This window comes from Nyctibius grandis, chromosome 3 (genome assembly GCF_013368605.1).
Source record: "Nyctibius grandis isolate bNycGra1 chromosome 3, bNycGra1.pri, whole genome shotgun sequence".
Classification (NCBI taxonomy): domain Eukaryota; kingdom Metazoa; phylum Chordata; class Aves; order Nyctibiiformes; family Nyctibiidae; genus Nyctibius; species Nyctibius grandis.
Genome location: NC_090660.1, coordinates 44638199 through 44656108, shown reverse-complemented (window position 1 = coordinate 44656108; position 17910 = coordinate 44638199). Strand labels below are relative to the sequence as shown.

The window sequence follows — 17910 nt, the reverse complement described above, 5'->3', positions numbered from 1 at the left end:
ACGGAGTATAAAAGCTCTAAAAAGTACACATTCTCTACTGCCATGAATAATCTCACAAATTGGCTGAGCTCTGTGGGAAACCTCAGCGTGTTTGCTTAGGCTCACTTGAAGTGCAAATAGTCATAAGTATTCGTGACAGAGTTTTATTTTTTATGAAACAAAAAGGTGAAATGCATTATATTGCACTCAATCTAAATAAATAGATATTCTACTAGTATTGGGTTGACAGATTTTTGCATGAAAAAATGCCATAACCCCTATTTAAATTTAACCTTCAGCCACAAAAATAGGAATTACTGCAATAAAGTAACCTGAAACCTTTTTTGTGAGATTTTTATATAATTGTACTGGTTTCCCACAGCTAAGGCTATGAATAAGGTCCTAATACTAAGCTCTCCGTGTTCTTTCTGACACAGTGAAGGGATTCTTTACAAACCTTTCAAACTGAAGAAACTCAACTGAAGGAAAACTCTGAGATACGGTGGTTCATAACAGGACATGTTCTTCAGCTTGAAGGAGTGGCACCTTTGTAATAAACCTCCAGCAAGGAACAAATCAAAAAGGAAAACCACACAGAACTGTCACATCAGAACCATCTCCCATTACCTCAGCCCTTTCCAATTACCAACACTTCCAAAAGCAGTTGTTCCACTTCTGAACTGTAAATCTACCTGAAAACTTTTTATAAATTAAAGCTGAATTTTGAAAAGGTACTCTCTGAGAAAGTTTCACTTGAAAACATTACTATTACAAAAATTGTATCACAGCCATAAAATACACACTTTGCCTTTTATATGTACAAATTATGCATGCATATAATTTAACTGGTTTGTATAATGTATTTTGTATTGCATATTTATATTGCTATACAGCAATACATAAAACATAAAAATATAAAGGGTTTGATATTGTGTTTATGTACACATTACCTGTATCCAGATCTTTCTGAAAGGAGATTTAATGCTGGTAAGATTTATGTGTATGTTTGATCAGATTTTACCATATCTGCTAGTGTTTTGGAATATGGAAATTTCAATTTTTCTTCTGGAATGAACAAGAATTAAATTAAATTAAGAGAATTAATTTTTTTTTAGTACTGTAACAGAACAATAGTAATTTAGATAGACATTTCTGCGTGTGTTATTTTTATTTTCTTGATAGAAGACAAAGCTTACTGATGTGACAGCTTGCTGATGACACTACATTATTCAAGATAATAGGAACAGAGCTGACTGAAAAACTGCAGAAGGGCATTATGGAATTGAGTAACTGGCAAATACAGCAGTCAATGAAATTCAATGTAGATAAATGTAAAAGAACATACATAGGAAAAATATTAATTTCACATATTAAATGACAGACTTTGAACTGACCATCATTCAAGAATAAGTTCTCAGAGTTATGACAGACATTTCCACAAGAATGTCTGCCTGATATTCAGCAGTAGTTAAAAAGGCACATCAAACGGCATGCAGTTCCCAAAAGAGCAGAAAGATGGAACAGCTTTCATGTAAGGGATAGCTAAGTAGACCTGGGAGAGAGAACTGGAGGGGCATCTGTGTAACAGTGGCCTAGATGAGGACCAATTGTTTGTTGTCTCTTCCAGTACAAGGACTGGGAACATCAAACGAAGCTATATGAATCGGGTTCAAAAGAAAAAAGGAGGAGGTTCTTCAGACAATGGCTGTTTGAGCTCTAGAAGTGCTTGCCAAAGGATGTTGTAGACAAAGCAAGTTTAAACAGGTCAATGGGAGACTGAACAAGTTTATGCAAGAGAGATCAGCTTTATTTCCTTATCCTTGTTTAAAGATTTCCTAATTCATCATTTTTTATGTTCTGCCTTTTTTCTTCATCAGACCATGACATTCCCCCTAAGACATTCTCGTATGTGCCATACAGTTTACTTCCAGACAGAAGACTGACAGAGTGGCATGCTAAATAAATACTCTCTCTCTAATTATCCTAATTTCTAATAGCTCCATCATATTGCCTGGAAAAAATGTTGACAGTTGCTGTAGGCTAGCTATGAGACCTTGATTGCAAGGAATATGTCCTTAACTCTACAATTACTCACAAGTCAGCAGATGATACTATTAGCATAAATAAGAGATAAATGTGCAAATATTTGCAAGAACATAATTGTAAAGTGGCCTCTAGCAAACTTAACAGCATACCTTATACATAATTAATGGAGAGTTGTAGTCTATATCATATGCAAAATTATTTTTGTGTATCAGTTGTTGTGGCTTAACCATGTCAATTTTCTTCCCCAGTTTTGCAGATTGTACTGTATTTAGATAGGAGTGATGACAATAAAGTGGATACGTGATTTATATTTGTTTTGGTACAATGTCTTTATAAAATACAACAAATAACGGTAGTGAGAAAGCAGTCAGGGAGACGTTATATCTAGTTTCAAGCTACGGGGAGATTTTGAACATGGAACCAGTAAACTTCCAACGCAAGGTTGTAATATCCAAGAGGAGCACTGGGCAATGCTTGTGTGTTTCATTTCCTACAGCTTCAGGGCAGGTGACTCCAGCCTGGGGACAGATTGCACCAGCCAGGCCTGTGTCCCCCTCACCGCTCAGAGGCACTGGCAGGGCTGGCATGTGTAGTTCATAGCTGAGGTGCGTCATATTAGATACAGGCACAAATACAGGCTGGGTGGAGAATGGATTGAGAGCAGCACTGAGGAGAAGGACTTGGGGGTGATGGTTGACGAGAAGCTCACCATGAGCCGGCAGTGCATGCTTGCAGCCCAGAAGGCAAATTGTATCCTGGGCTGCATCAAAAGCAGCATGGCCAGCAGGTTGAGGGAGGTGATTCTGCCCCTCTGCTCTGCTCCTGTGAGACCCCACCTGGAGTACTGCGTTCAGCTCTTGGCCCCCCAACATAAGGACATGGAGCTGTTGGAACGAGTCCAGAGGAGGGCCACCAAGATGATCAGAGGGCTGGAGCACCTCTCCTATGAAGACAGGCTGAGAGAGTTGGGGCTGTTCAGCCTGGAGAAGAGAAGGCTCTGGGGAGACCTTCTAGCAGCCTTCCAGTACCTGAAGGGGGCCTACAGGAAAGCTGGAGAGGGGCTTTTTACAAGGGCATGTAGTGATAGGATGAGGGTGAATGCTGAAAGAGGGTGGATTTAGATTAGACATTAGGAAGAAATTCTTGACTGTGAGGGTGGTGAGACACTGGAACAGGTTGCCGAAAGAAGCTGTGGCTGCCCCCTCCCTGGCAGTGTTTAAGGCCAGGTTGGATGGGGCTTTGAGCAACCTGGTCTAGTGGAAGGTGTCCCTGCCCGTGGCAGGGGGTTGGAACTAGATGATCTTTAAGGTCCCTTCCAACCCAAACCATTCTGTGATTCTATGATATCCCAGTGCTGTACTCTGAGCTCTCTGCTCACCTTCCCGAAGGTGAGGAGCTCTCCCCGCACCACTTGCAGACGCACCGGCCCTGCAGCCCGTGGCCCTCTCAGGCCGCCTGCCCCGCCCCGCCCCTCCAGCCCCCGTCCTCCCCCCAGCGGCCCGCGGGGCGTGGCTCCGCCGGCGGGACGGGGGAGCGCGGCCTGCCATTGGCTCGGAGAGCAGCCGGCGGATCACGTGACTGTGCCCCGCCCTCCTCGCTCCTTATAGGCGCACGGCGGAGGGGAGCGGGCCGTCGCAGGTGCGCGCGCTGAGGGGAGCTGTGCGGTGGTGGTGAGCGGGGCGCGGGCGGTGAGTTGTGGGGAAGGGCGGTCGGTCTTGCTGGAGCCCTTGGGGGCGAGGGGGGCTGCAGGCTTTCATGGCCGCGTTTGCGTCTTGGCGGGTTCCTGCCTCGCTTCCCCATTGGCCGCGCCGGCGAGCGAGGAGGGGCGCTGCGGGCTTGGCTGGCGCGAACGGGAGGGTGCCGCCCTTCCCCCCCCCCCCCCCCCCCCCCCCCGCCATCTTGTGTGCGCGTCTGTGACACCCCCCCCATCCCTGTGGAAAGGCCTTAACGGGGCTATGACCCGTGGTGGCGTTTGGGGTGGGGTGGGGTGGCAGCACTGGTGTTAGCCACGCGGGTGTTCCCTCACCTCCGCGCTTGGAGATCTTGTCTCGGGGAGGAGCCCCCGGGGGGGCTCCAGGGGCTCTGCGGGAGCCTCCTGACCACGCGGCTTATCACTGAGTTCTTAATGCTGTCGTAGAAGTTAATAAACTGAAATTGTAATGTTCTGTAACCACCGGCCCTGAACTTCAGTTGCAGCCGGGTGTGTTACTAATTTTTCACTTTTTTTTTTCCAGTGATCCTATGAATTCCAAAATGAAACAGAAACTGAATGCAGAAAAATCATCAGGATCTTTGGAGGTATAGGATTTAAAGTCTGGGAGCTAGAATATGGGAGCAGATAAGGGATGGAAAAATAGAACATGAAATTTATCAAGAGTATCTCAAACACAGAATTTGCTTTGTTCAGAGGTTTGGGCTCAGTTCTCTGGGAAATGGTCCCTCTGTCTGACACAAGTTTTATATCCAGTGAAGGAACACAAAGGGATCTTTTGCACTGTGCTTCCACCTGGTTTATGTCCTGTTGGCTTGAGTAACCTCCTGGCAGGCAGAGTCACTTGGGAACACTCTGTTCTGCTTGGGCATATGTACTTATGACTTTTTTTATTGCTCAGCAAGTCTGTTTTAGCTTGACACTGAACTTCTTGTCTTTCCATGTGATTTTTTTTTTTTTTAGGTGCTGGCTACCTGCCTTAGTTCAGTTACTGAATCAGTCTGACTGCTAAGGGTTTGTAGAGTAGGTTCTGTAGCCTGTCCTTCATAGGAATGAATTTAGGATCAAATCTGCCTTGATCTGAGCATGCTTTAACTGAAGTATTTATGCAGGCAGTTCTGTTTCTAAAGCCACTCTCATGAACCATAGTTGCCTTGGAATTGGTGGAAGTCCTTAAAGGACTTAGGTTTATAAGAGGTGACTATTAGAAGTTACTAAAGTTTATACCTGTTCTAGTCCTGTTACAAGACTCTTGCTAAATCTCTTAATGTAGGCCCTAATTGGAATTGTACAAGCACCATATAAAATAGAGGCTAATAGCCATCTATCATGTGGGATAGAGTGACTGTGAAGAGGATTTCTGGTATTAATAAAAATTGCCAATTGGTAAAAGTCTGAGTTATACACATGGTAATCCTATCTTATAGTGACTCTAGGATGTAAGTTCCTCTGGGTGGCTTTTTGCGCTTTCAAATGCTTACATGCAGTGGGTTAACTCAAGTATTAGTCAATAATTTCTTGGCAGAGTATGTTTAACTCTAACCTTCAATAGCAGCAAGCAGTGTCTGACACGGTGTGATTCTTGTTCCCACAGCAGTTAGTGTTTGTCCTTTAGTTCAATAGTAGGATAATTGGTGGCAGAAACTACCGTGGGAAAGGCGAACTCTTGTCCTATGAAGTACAGTGTGAATCGGTAACTTTCTCACGCTGGTGTGGCATTGTATTCTAGCTATTCTTGCTTGGTTGTCTGCCATTGTTTGCTATCCCATGGTGGCAGTGTAACCAACCCAATCACAAAGCTTTAATGCAGGAAATAAGTATTTGTGTGTGACAGGAAAGGTGATAAACATACTGTTTATACGAAACAATAGCCTGTCTGGATGGAAGCAAGGAAGCTTTAGATCCATTTTAATGGATAATTGAAGCAACCCATCTGTTTAAATGAACACCACTTGAGGGTGTGTTCACAGGTAACAAAAATAGGTACTGCCTAAAGTGATGTGTGTGACTTTACCAAGTAAACTTGCAATTGCAGTCACTTTTGTCTCTTCCCTGGAGTCTAATACTGCTGTTGTCAAATACAATTTTGGGAGGTTCAGCTAAAGTTTACTGTGTCACTACACTGTAACTGGCCTTGAAATCTAGTCAGAATACTTCTGCTATAAGACCTATTCAAGTTCCTTCATGAAGGGTAAGGGTTTTCTAAGAGGCCGGAACTGTGCATAGCTTCATGTGATTAAAGTCCATCTCTGCTACAAATAACGAGATCCCCTTCTTTGCACAAGCCTTAACATAGACTAAAGTATCATCTTTTTGTCTTGACAAGATGAACTGTGGGTTACCTTAATGGAAGCATGACAAATTCCTAAGTTTCAGTTTATGTAGAGAAGAGTGGCAATGGTCTAAAGCCATATTTGTCTTTTTAGAAGTACCTCACAGACACCACATGCAGTGCTGCCCCAAGACGGACTCTTAAAATGATTCAGCCTTCAGCCACAGGTTGCCTGGTTGGCAGACGAAATGAGGTATGAATTAGAAGATAACCTGTAGATGTGTAATTATTTCTACTCATAGTGAAATGCTCTTGAGCTTTTAACTGAAAACTAATAGAAAACTTACAATCCCCTAACTAGTGTGACACAACTTCAGCTTACTATTATTTTAGTGAAAAACAATATTAAAAACTAGCGATTTCTGAGTACTTCAGGAAAATGTTTGAGACTTTTTGTGTGTTAAACCTGTGGGTATCAAGGATGTCTGTAAACTAGAACTATAATGTGAAGAAACTGGGGATTACAAAGACTTACTTGCAGTCATTGGTGAGCAGACTTACAAGTTCATATTTTTTAAAAAAAAAAAAAAAGCTGAAACATTGCTCTGAAGTTAAACCTGCCTGTGTTTTATGCGGAAGAAATCTTCAGTCAAAAGGAAACGCTGGAATAACAAGTTCAACTCAAAGGCTTGTAAAGCTGAGGTGCCTGTGGACAAGGACCAAGAAAATGAGAATATGAATGATGCCATTCAAGCTGTAGATCTCATGATAAAAGGTATGTGTTAATTCCTGAAGTTTTCTTTTGCACTTAAAATTCTACACTCCCATTGGAGCATAACTTGAAACGTGGTTCCTTCGTCAGATAAGAGCTCAGTGGTTTTTATATAATGCCTAGCAGGAACTGATGATACTTATCCTCTGTAGTATAGTAAATACAGTATAGATATCTACTGTTTCAGCATGATTCTCAGCTACTGGTTACAGTAAACTCAGTGTGCAGCAGTGTTAAGAAGTTGCATAGTTTGTTCCTTTGGCTTAGCTGTAGGCTTTCAAGTGACTAATAATTAAGTTGAAATGAAAGTCTGTTTTGGCACAGTGTGCTGCATGTGCAGCTTCTCAGAACCAGTTTGAAAGTGTCTCAAGTTCAGTGGCAGACTGATTAAGCCCAATGTGTGGACAGTGACTTGGGAATAAGACTTCAGTCTTTCACAAAGTGTGGACTGACAATTGCAGATGTGACCATCTTGCAAAGCCTGCTGCAATGCTTGAGGCAGCTTCTTGAAGACTCTGCCTGTATAGTCATTAGGATCTCTGTTTTCTGTAAAGTTATGTTTCTAGTTGTAAATTTACAACTAATCTCTGGGAAAACACTATACAGAGTGAGTTCTTATTATCATGCTTTACAGAACACATGTATACAAGTTAGATATCTTAAAATGATCTCAAGAATTCAGTCTTGGCACAGACTTACTGTAGCTTCTTACTTCAGGAAGCCCTTCATCTCAATATTGGAAAGAAGTGGCTGAAGAAAGGAGGAAGGCTCTGTATGAAGTGCTTCAAGAAAATGAAAAGGTAGCTAGTGAAAGATAACTAACTTCTTTATCACTGACTATTGTCTTCCTGTTCTAACATATTGTTATTTGAACTCAGCTGCACAAAGAAATTGAACAGAAAGATGGTGAAATTGCCCGCCTAAAAGAAGAAAATGAAGAGCTAATGTCCCTTGCTGAACACGTGCATTATATGACCAGCATGATTGAGGTACTTGAATTTTCAGTTTTCAGTTAATGTTGTAGAGTGAAAAATTGAGAAACCAGCAAAGATATTTTTAATGAATCATGACTTTTGTTCTGTGTGTTCACACAACTCCTCCATTTTTAAATTACTGTCTAAGCTGTTTCCTGTGGGATTGCTCTAGTTCAGAGGCATAAAAGCCCCTTCTAGGGAATGAGTTTTTCCAGGTTAAAATCCCCAGGAGTAATGAGAAAGTACTTAAGAAGGGTGTTTTCTGAAGGGAAGATTCAATGTATTGTCTTAACAGAACAGGCTTTGCATGTTAGAGATGGTGATGTGGGAAGGAAGGGTTCATTTTCACTTTTCTGAGATGACTTAAATACAAATGCTTAATAGGTTGTGTGAGGCTGCTGGCTAAATGAAGTGTTTGTACTGGCTGTGTACTTTGAACTAAACTTGAAACAACAGGGACCCAAAGTGGAGCAGTGAGTGGGAGAAGGGAGCACCTATGCTCTTTAAAGTCAAGGTTTCACTGAGGAATTGCCAGTTTTGTGGCCCAAAAAGGGCTAATGCACAAAGTCTGGTTCAAAACAGCTTCCACTGAGGTGATTCGTTGGGGACAGGTAGTTGTATCATTGATTCCATGACTCCTCTACCAGGAGTAGATTGTCTGTAACAGCCTCTGAAGGTGTATATAGCTGTGGAACCTTGATACTAAAATTATCAGCTAGGTGGTTTTTGTAGGGATTGAGCTCTCAGCTGGGATATGAAGCTGGGTGCCTGGCAAATATTTTGATTATCTGATTAGACTGGGGAGGTGGAAACAAAACGGAAGATTATTGCAAGCAACTTGGATTAATCAGGAAGTAAACTTAAGTGAATTTTCAGTTGGTGCAGTTATTTAGATCAGTCTTGAAAGACTCCACTAATTTGCTACACATAAATTTTTTTTTTTTTGGTATTCAGGGGGTGCTGCTTTTTAGTGATAAATGCATGGGCAGAAATTAAATTACTTAAGGACTTAAAAGAACTAATGTTAGAAACTTCTCTGCAGTTCCTCAACAGTTAAGTTCACTTATTAGTTGTAAGCTGCTCACTTCTGAGGCTTTAATGAGCCTTACGTGGTATATCAAACAACCAGAAGCCTCAAAAGCAGCCTCTTACAGTCCTGTTTTTCTTCCTTAGATCAGGTTAGGTGAGGAACTTTTAGTTTGATCATCAAGTGCTAGAAACTGCTGGGTCTTCTAGTTCACCTAGAATTAATGTAGCTTCATTATCTCTGATTAAAAATCATGAAAATCTGTTGTATAGTAATTTTTCTAAAATTAAACCTATATAGCACTATAGTAATATTTACCTTGGGAAGCTGTTTACCATGTTTTATGTTGCCTAAGATAAAACCTCTCCTACTGAAGAACTTGAGGAAGGCTTAACAGTCAACAAAGCAGATAGAGGTAGTAATCTGAATTGAACTCAAGTGTCTTCAGATTTTTGAGACTGAGGAACATTTTAATTATATCAACAGTCTCCAAATGAAGATAATTAGTTTGCTTAATTCAATATGCAGAGTCTTATTTCACCGGATAAGTAGAAAAAGTATTAAGTTCACACTGCCTTCTGTTTCTTTCTAGAGGCTAACTGGGCAAGCACCTGACAATCTTGAGACACTGAAGAGTCTGGCTCTAGAGGAATCCGAACAAGAAAATGAAGAGCTTAACTGTGGAGACGATGCAGACAGCACTTCTGAAGAAGGGCCATCACAAGTATCATGTGGCTTGAAGGAGAGTATATCAGATCTTGCTTCAAAGGAAGCAAATAATTTGCAACTGGAATGACAACCTTAAACAGGCTTATGTATGTGGCTTTTAATTGCAGACTTCCTCTTGAAAGGATATACTAAAACTTCTCAGGTATAGAAACTCTTGTGGAAGCATTACAGGTCTTGGTTTTTAACTGGAATTATGCAGCAGTGGGAGTATCTGGGTCCTGTGTAGAAAACTTACTACAGGCTGCACTTAGGTGCTTGTATAAAATGCAAATACTGTGTATTTCAAACTGTTGTGTAAATATCTTATCAGTTGGTCTGTCATGACACATGCAAATTGATCAATAAATCTTTGCCTTACCAAAGCAGCCTCTTATTTGCGTGGGGAATGGCTAGTTCTAGGTTTGTAAGTCAATTGTGACTGCTGTAGATGAAAGCTTTCAAGCTTTTTAGGGAGTGCCTGGGTGGCTTTTAACTCCTTAGATTTCCAGAACTCTGGAGAACAGAGTGGTTTTGGTGGATAAGCAAAGCAAAATAAAATTGTGTGCTGTTGGTGAGACTTCAGAAAGTCAAGAATGGGTAGTAAGAGTCAAGATGTAAAGTTTTGTTAGATTTATGCTTTTCAGGGGTTTTTAAATAATTGCTTCTGTCTTTTAAGGGAGCCTTTTCCAAGATGTATAGATGAGAGCTTAAGTAAGTAGAAAGTATTAGACAGTCCTTTTAGGAATACATTATTGGCTTATAAAGAAAGGGTGGGGTGGTCTTGCTCCTAATAGCAGCTATAGTGAAAACTAGATGGAGACAAAGTAGCCTACACTTCAGAGCTGTTCTGAAAGGCAACTCAATGTCTTTTCAAAGTACTGCTCTTGTATTTACTGAGAGATGAGGCACCTTTTTACCAAGTTAGTAATGTTCTGAAGGGTTTACAGGAATAAAAAGCACTCTTGAAAACTTTGAGCACCTGATGGCATCCATATGGGGGGAAAAAATGCTTCAGTTGAAAGCAGTGAGGTAGAAAGAGTAAGTTGAATACAGCTTTTCCAGTCCTGAGTGAACTCCGCAGTTGTTCTGTAAGTAACAGGCCTTCTAAGGATAGGCTTTAAAAGATGGTGGCCAATGCAATATCTTGTGAAGAGCTTAAAGCTGCGTGGCTTTCAGGAGGCAGACATAATCAGGAATTCCAGTTTATGGCTCTGTCAGGCCTTGCCAAAATGGGTGCTTCAGGGTATGTGTGAACACACCTGTGGAGCTATTGGATTGGCACCTTTAGGTTCCTTCCATATCTTATTCTCTCCCTGTGGGTGTCAGTTAATACATGTTTCACAACTGATTTCAGTTGTGATGTTCAGGGAATGTCAGAACCATTGTAGGAAGTAATATTCCTTCTGACTTCCATTTCACCTTGAATCTGGTAACCACAAGGTGAGGCATCATATTTTCCTGGGGACTTTAAACAAAAGATTGAACCTTCCAATTTGTGCTGTAGAGGGTGCTTAGACAATCCTTTTCATGACAGTGCAGAAATGGTGACAAAGGTGTGTCCTCTAACTTGCACTGATGCTGTGTTTAAGAAAAAAAAACAAACAATTGGAGGCTGGATAACTGCTTTGTAGAGTAACCTTGGTTTTCTGTTCAAAAGAAATAATACTGTCAAGTGACTTAAACCTCTCCTATCTCAGATTCTAAGCAATTTTCATGTCAAAGTAGTTCAACAATAGTAAATGAGGAAATGCATAAAATTTAACTTGTTATAAATAGTCTTTACACAGTGCAATTTAGTTCGTTATTCATAGTTAACAGTCATTCTTCAGGGGCGGCTATTTTTAAACATCAGGGATATTTTGCACTTGCAGATATTGTAGAAGGAAAGCACTGTTGCTTAATTAGCTGGCCAGGCAGACTGGTCGAACGAACTGCGACAGTGAGTGCAACTTCTTTTCCACCATTTTGCCTCCCGCTCTGTGAACTGCTGTAATGCAGGTGCTGCTGGTAGAACAAAGATCTGCCAGGAAGTAACAAATCCTGAATTTGCATGCATTATCTGCATCTTGCTTTTCCTTATTTTCATCAAGATGGTCAAGAATGCATATTAGATTTAAATCTTGTGCTTTTTGTTGATTGATTTTATTTAAATAACAAAGACAAGAGAGTCCTTTGGGTAGCTGGATCCTTATTTCTGTTGAAATGGGTTGTGTACAAAATAAACTATGCAAGTTCTTCATGTAGGCTGATGCATGTATGGCAGCTTTTGGTCCACCTGTAACAGAAGAACTTCTTTTTTTACATCAAGAAGGCATGAGCCACTTAGTAATACATACACTTGTACCAGAAGTCTTCAAACCAAGGCTAGTATGTTTTAACTTTAGTTCGTTAGCAGAGAGAATAGTTTGCTGCATAAACTCTTGAAAAAACATGATGCAGAAGACTCAGTATGGGAGCTGAATTGTGGTGTGGGAATAAAACCTGTATACATGCTCTGTCTGTCATGGATGTATTGGACCTTGATCAAATAATCTCCCTATGCCTATTATATCAGAAATATTAATGTATGAAAGTGTTGGTGAAAGTTTTGTGATGCTGCATTAATCGCTGTTTAAAAATGTTCTAAAATGGTCAAGTTTCATTTATTGTCCTGAAAATTCCTGAGTATTTTTTAAAACATGGATGCAGTAGAACTATCTTACATAGTAAGTATAGGAGCTCTGTATGTGTGTGTGAAAGACTTGTCAAATGTGTAGAATATACAGAGATTTGTGTAATTAGTTCTCTTACAACCATCTGACCTTTTAGTTTTGTTTATATAGGGGGAAACTCTCATTTACCACTGAAACATAATGATTTAACAGCTGAAAATCAACATTGCTAAAGACAAATTTCAAATCCAGCTAAATTACAGAGAACACTGTCTAGCAGAATAAAATTATCAGTTCTGGAACCTAACTGCAGAATGTGATTCTTTCCAAGAAGTCATAAATGCTTTTGTGCACAGACTTGACCATCATGCTGCCTCCTTTTCATTGCAGAGGCTATGGCCACAATCTCATCTTTCACTGGAGTACCCTATGGCTGCTCAGAAGTGGGATGCATCTACTGCATCCTAGTACTTCTACCACAGAATGTGCATCCCCTAACAGGACAGAATTTCAGATATGTAAGACTGAAACATGGGGAGATGGGCTATTTGCAGGTGTCAGATGTTTCAAGAAGGAACAGCTGTGCAGGGAATAGCAGAGGCAAGCAAACCATGGGGCGGGGGCATGGTTTGTGTGAGGAAGAACTTTTAATTGGTTTAGCAAAAACAATTTTAGTGTAAACACCCATTGTATTTAAGACAATGCATGGAGAAGTGAATTAGGCCATAATAACTATGTGGCAGGGCAACTGAAACTCACTTGGTGTTTGGCATTGTATTGCTTACATGGGCACCTACAGTATTGTCATGTATTGCTGCTTATTTTGCAGCCTGGGCGTAAGTAATGGAGCTGGTCATCAATTTTGGCAAGGAAGCACACTGCATATTCATTTACTTTTCCTTAAGGGCCATCTGAGGTGGTTTTCTTTTCAGAACTAGATTTGAGGTTTTGAGCGGAAGGTTTGCAAATCTGCCAAGGCCGTGTGTTTCCAGTGCTCTGTTCTTGATACTTGAGTTGCATTGTTATCATCAACACTTTCTTCAGCAGAAAATGTTCATTGTGTATGGTTAATTTCTCTTTCCATTCTTGTAGTAACACAAAGTAGTTCAGTGAATGATACTGGTGTTCTGAGAAACTTCAATTTGCTGCTGCTTTGTTGATCTGCCAACAAGCACCTGTAATGGAGTGTGATTGGCCATGTTCACGGTCAAACCCTGGGGTATGACGATACCTCTGTTGTACCCTCGGGGTCACCGCAGCCATTTCAAGGAGGGTGCTGTGGATCCTATCATCAGGAGAATTCCATTGCAAATCAGCAAAGCAGGTGTCCATACTTAAGATACGCAGACTGGCAGTCATATTGACTCCTAATTTTGAATTATTAGAAGTCATCAATAATCAGTATATAGCAGTCCGCAGCATAGGGTAAAGCTATAGTAGATAGCTTTTCTGAAGGTATACTGGGTACAGGAGGAGTCTTACCGATAGCAGCGTGAAACTGGTTAGTTAGCAGCCTAACTTAAGCTGCTGCTGTGTAGAGCTAGTAGTATAGAGCTGCTACGGGTTTCCATCTACGAGGCTACGAGTTTCTGTCTACCAGGCAGAATGCAGAGAGGTGATAACAGCATGGCAGGGGTAGTGAAAACCACCATAGTTCATGAAAAGCATGAGGTAAGAATAAGCCACCACCAAAACCACCAGGCGTGAGTGCAGTTTTCCTGGCGAGCTCCCTATCTCATCAGTCTCCAGTGCTGTGGAGTTCTTCTGGTACAGCAACTTTTTCCTAACGTACTTTTCTGGGGTGGCCCAGACTTTTAAATTTGTTCGAGTCAACCTGCTGGAGCCCTAAGAAAGAGGTTTTATAATTACTGCCTGCTGGTTCCTTCTTTGCTAGTCAGTAAGAGTTTGTCTTGTTACATTCCCCTCTATGCATCTGTTTTTTCCTACTCCACAAAGGAGAGCTCCTGCATTAATGTGATAGGAAAGGGCAGCATTGTCAGCTCTGCGAGCATAAACATGTGAGAGTTACGAGACAAATATATGGTTTGTTCCTTTTTATTGGCCTTCTGGTTTTGGCAGCTTTAAGGTTTGTTCACTTTTTCAAGAGTTTGTTACCCTGAGGGCAGAAACTTACAGGATTTTGTTTGGTTTTGTTCTTAAATTGAGTGTGATTTTTTTTTCATGTGTTGTCATGAATCAAGTTAGAACATGATTCTTTGTTTTATTTACTTTTCTAAGACAGTAGTAATGCTCAAAGTGAAATTTAGCCTCTGTACATCTATATCCCAGGTTCAAGCTTGTCAGTTTTGGATACCACAATAGGAACTAAACTTGATCTAACTGTTCCCACTAAAATTCCTGTGAATTTCCTCATTGAGTTGAGAGCAGGATTTGCTCCTGTCTCGTTTGTATGAACTGTATACCTGATTTTTAATGGTTATAATGGTGTAGCAAATAGGCTTTAGGTTAATAAACTTCTCAAAGGGTGGATTTAAACTACAACGAGATGAAAGTAGATATAAGTAGATGTAAGCTCCATGTGACATGGTACCTGTATATGTGAGCAGCCCTATGCTCTCTGCAGCTTTGGCTCTCTGCTCGATAGGCAGTTCTGCATTCCCCAGGTCTGTGCCGTAAGCCTGAATGTTTGTAAGAGGAAAAGGGGCATCTTCAGTCTGAGATGAGTCTGTCTTCATGGAAGGGAAGAAGTAATCAGCGAAAGTTTGGTAACAGTCCTGGAGCCTCTTCGGCGTATTTTCTGCTAGTCCTTGTGGAGCCTTTCTTGATAAGTATCTTGAATGATACACAAAGCTGGTTTGCTCTGAACTTAAACTAGGACTAGCTAGAAATAGGGTACTAGTGCTTGCTTGAAAGTAAATTCGTCTCATTCATTCCTAAGCGACAGTTCAGAATATAGCACTTACAACCCAATGACATAGCTTTTGCTTTAATGGAATCATGTTCTGCGCTGTGATGCGCAAACTACAAGCAAGCTTTTGACATATGGTACGTATTACAGGTAAGAGCTTTTGACAGATATGGGAATATAAGAATATCCTCTTCTTTTTAAATAGTATATGCCTCTTGCTGATGCCCTGGGGTGGGAGAAAGGGCCTGCAATCACAGGAGGAACACTGAGAGGGCACAGTCCTCCCCAAATAGTATTTTAGTTTAAAACTGGCTTTTTTTTTAAAGTGTGTTTTGGTTCACCTGCAGAACTAAGAGCAGTTGTTTTCACTATAGTTTCATCCCTTCTCTATTTTCCTACCTTTGTGGTTTGTGTGTTTATTTCAATTACTGAAATAGTTTGCCGCTTACCTCCCTTTGGCCAGCAGAAAGATGAAAATGCAAGAGTTGTGCATATTAAGACACAAGCAAGTATTGCATCGCACTGTTTCTCCCACTGCACAAGAAGTTGCAGTTTTCTGTCTGCCCTCAGGCAGTAGTCCTTGCTACATGTGTTGTTCACTTGCTCTAATTTAGATGTTTTTGTAAGATCTTAAAGTAATGTTCTTTCAAGTCTTAACAAAGTTGATATGGTATGAAACAGAAATTATTTCTACACTGTAAGAAATCAAGCAGATGGCTTAATATAATTTAGCTACTCTTTTTGAAATTGTCATAAAGTCTTGCCCTGGTCACCAGGCTTGAAAAGACAAATATTCCCTACAAGCCTTTTCTCTTAATATGATTAAACAACTCCCTAACGGTTTGCCCCAAATCCAGCTCTTACTGAGCCACCTACGGTACTGGGAGCTGACTTCCATGATCTTCGAAGGTTGTATGAACCTCACAGTGGAGAGGCTGCTGATACAAAGAGTGACTATATGTATGGACTGATTAGCTTAGTAATTAAAAAATAATCTTTATTATAACTTAAATGTGATAGGAAATTTGGTGAGTACAAATGCCACAAAACTAAAAGCAAAAAAAAAAAAAAGAACCAAAAAAATTAAAAAAAAGCAGAAGTCTGTATAAAAGGACATGGAAGAATTCAGCTGATGGAATAGGCATGGTATAAAAACCATAACATGGTTATTTCACCTTCTGCAAAAAGAGTCTGTATCCCTCAGTAAACAAGTAAGCATTTTGAACTGTACAAAATGTACTTTTTTAATTAAAGCAAGAATATATATATTTATAAATATACAGATATGTACACTGTTGTAACATTCACAGTAAAAACCCAAAACACGACGACCCCGCCTGCCAACGTGTTTGGCGCACGAGGCTTCCTTTTGATGTGAATTGTTTGCAATCTTTTCTATGTAGTCTATGCAAATTTGGATACTTTAATTGACATCTAAATAGCATTTCATGCATAGTGAACACAGTACAGGAACACTCTTCTGTTAAATTCTATTCACCACCTCTGTTAACTTAAGGCTCATAATCAACAGCTTGAAGCACTGGCTGTCTTTCATCCTCGCAGTGAGGGGGGGATGCCTTCACTTCACCCTCTGTTTATTACTGCCTCCCAGGTCCACTTTAGTCTGTTCTAGTTCTTTGTATTGAAATCACTCTATAGAAGCTATGATCCACTAATTAGAGTGTATGAAATCCAATCCTGCGTGCAACTTAAAGGACCAAATGGCTTTGGGGACTTGCGCAATTAGCTGTATTCACTACTTCTTGGAATAAATAAATGCGCTTTACCTTTTCATTTAGTTTTTGGGAACGTACGTGATTGTTTGATCCCCCTCACAAATCTCTGGATTAATGATGGCTTGTTGCTGGAGGGCAGGAGAAAGGAAATAAAAGACCAGCAGAGGCATTTAGAATGAGTCACCAAAGTGACACCTCCCAGGGTTTACATCACGCTGTTTCTGGAGGCAAAACTTGATGAAACTTGCTCTATATTTCATTACTGAGATGAAGCAGAAAGCTGAGTGGTGTTCCCTGCTGCTGGAGGGTTGCATGGCAGCAGATGCTTAGCTCAGGGTTGAAGAGAAAGCTGCTTTGCAGTCCCACTCAGGTGGCCTCCTACTTGTCCTTGTTAGATACAGTATCACACATCTCAAGCTTTCACGACAACTTCAAGGAAGTAAATGTAATACTTGGTAAAATATATGAAGATGCCAAATTCTAAAAACTCATGGAAGTCTGTTGAGGCTCAATAACTGCAATTACATTACTTGTTAAGAATCAGTCAAGGAAGTATTGTTGCTCAGCATCCAATGTTCCATCATGAGCTGCAAAGAGGAGCCAACAGGAGCTCTTAAGCTGGATTTTAGATTTTGCTTTTCTTTAAGAAGTCTGTAAATTGCTACATTTTGGGATATTCTCATAGAATTATTTAAAGTCTTCCTTCTGCTCCCCACATTGAAGTGCAGCTCCATCCTACTTTAATGACTGTTAAATGTAGGCAGGTTCTTTTCCATCTAAAAAGCTGTGGCAGCTTCAGTTCCACGGCGGCTTCCAACTTTAACAAATTCCCGGGGAAATTTGTCCAGCTGTTCGTATGCCAGTCTCCCATCTTCACCTGAATGGCAAAATGTTAAAGCATAATAACGTATTATATCATTGCCCTACAACATTTAAAATACTGGATTCTCTGCTGTTAGAAAGTACTGATCTGGCAGTAACTTCTTCCGCTTCTTAAAATTTATCTTGTTGAAGGCAACTTCAGAAATTACTTGGAAAAATTAAGCATGTCTGAATATTCAATTTTTTTTTTTATTTTCTCATGTAATTTGCTGGTTTTATCTAGAGCAAAACAGAAGCAGATGTGGCTTGTATGATTAGATGACAGTATCTGTACTCTTGTCTT

The 17910-nt window shown here is 40.6% G+C and overlaps 2 protein-coding genes across 6 annotated transcripts in view; one reads left to right on the top strand and one right to left on the bottom strand.

Moving 5' to 3' along the window:
- Window positions 1–3630: 3630 nt before the first annotated feature.
- On the top strand, window positions 3631–12447 carry GMNN (geminin DNA replication inhibitor). 3 transcript variants are annotated; one of them, XM_068397133.1, is made up of 7 exons: window positions 3631–3713; window positions 4260–4323; window positions 6163–6261; window positions 6648–6783; window positions 7498–7580; window positions 7659–7769; window positions 9374–12447. In XM_068397133.1, exons 2-7 carry the CDS (start codon window positions 4267–4269, stop codon window positions 9575–9577), a joined length of 690 nt encoding a protein of 229 aa, XP_068253234.1. In that variant the 5' UTR covers window positions 3631–3713; window positions 4260–4266; the 3' UTR covers window positions 9578–12447. The 3 variants fall into 3 exon arrangements, with proteins under 3 accessions (XP_068253234.1, XP_068253235.1, XP_068253236.1); XM_068397134.1 differs by having other exon boundaries at window positions 3637–3663; XM_068397135.1 differs by having other exon boundaries at window positions 3659–3695.
- Window positions 12448–16227: 3780 nt separating this feature from the next.
- RIPOR2 (RHO family interacting cell polarization regulator 2) overlaps window positions 16228–17910 on the bottom strand; it is a 70605-nt gene continuing 68922 nt past the window's right edge. For all 3 annotated transcript variants that reach the window (XM_068396650.1, XM_068396651.1, XM_068396652.1), the window contains exon 22: window positions 16228–17622. In XM_068396650.1, the coding sequence (XP_068252751.1) occupies window positions 17522–17622 (101 nt within the window). In that variant the 3' untranslated portion in view covers window positions 16228–17521. The remainder of the gene's footprint in view (window positions 17623–17910) is intronic.

Bases quoted from the DNA above. Each gene is read 5' to 3' on its own strand.
- GMNN (XM_068397133.1), top strand. From the start codon at position 4,267: ATGAATTCCAAAATGAAACAGAAACTGAATGCAGAAAAATCATCAGGA. The intron at 4,324-6,162 runs GTATAGGATTTA...TTGTCTTTTTAG, and splicing joins AATCATCAGGATCTTTGGAG to AAGTACCTCACAGACACCAC. The intron at 7,770-9,373 runs GTACTTGAATTT...GTTTCTTTCTAG, and splicing joins ATATGACCAGCATGATTGAG to AGGCTAACTGGGCAAGCACC.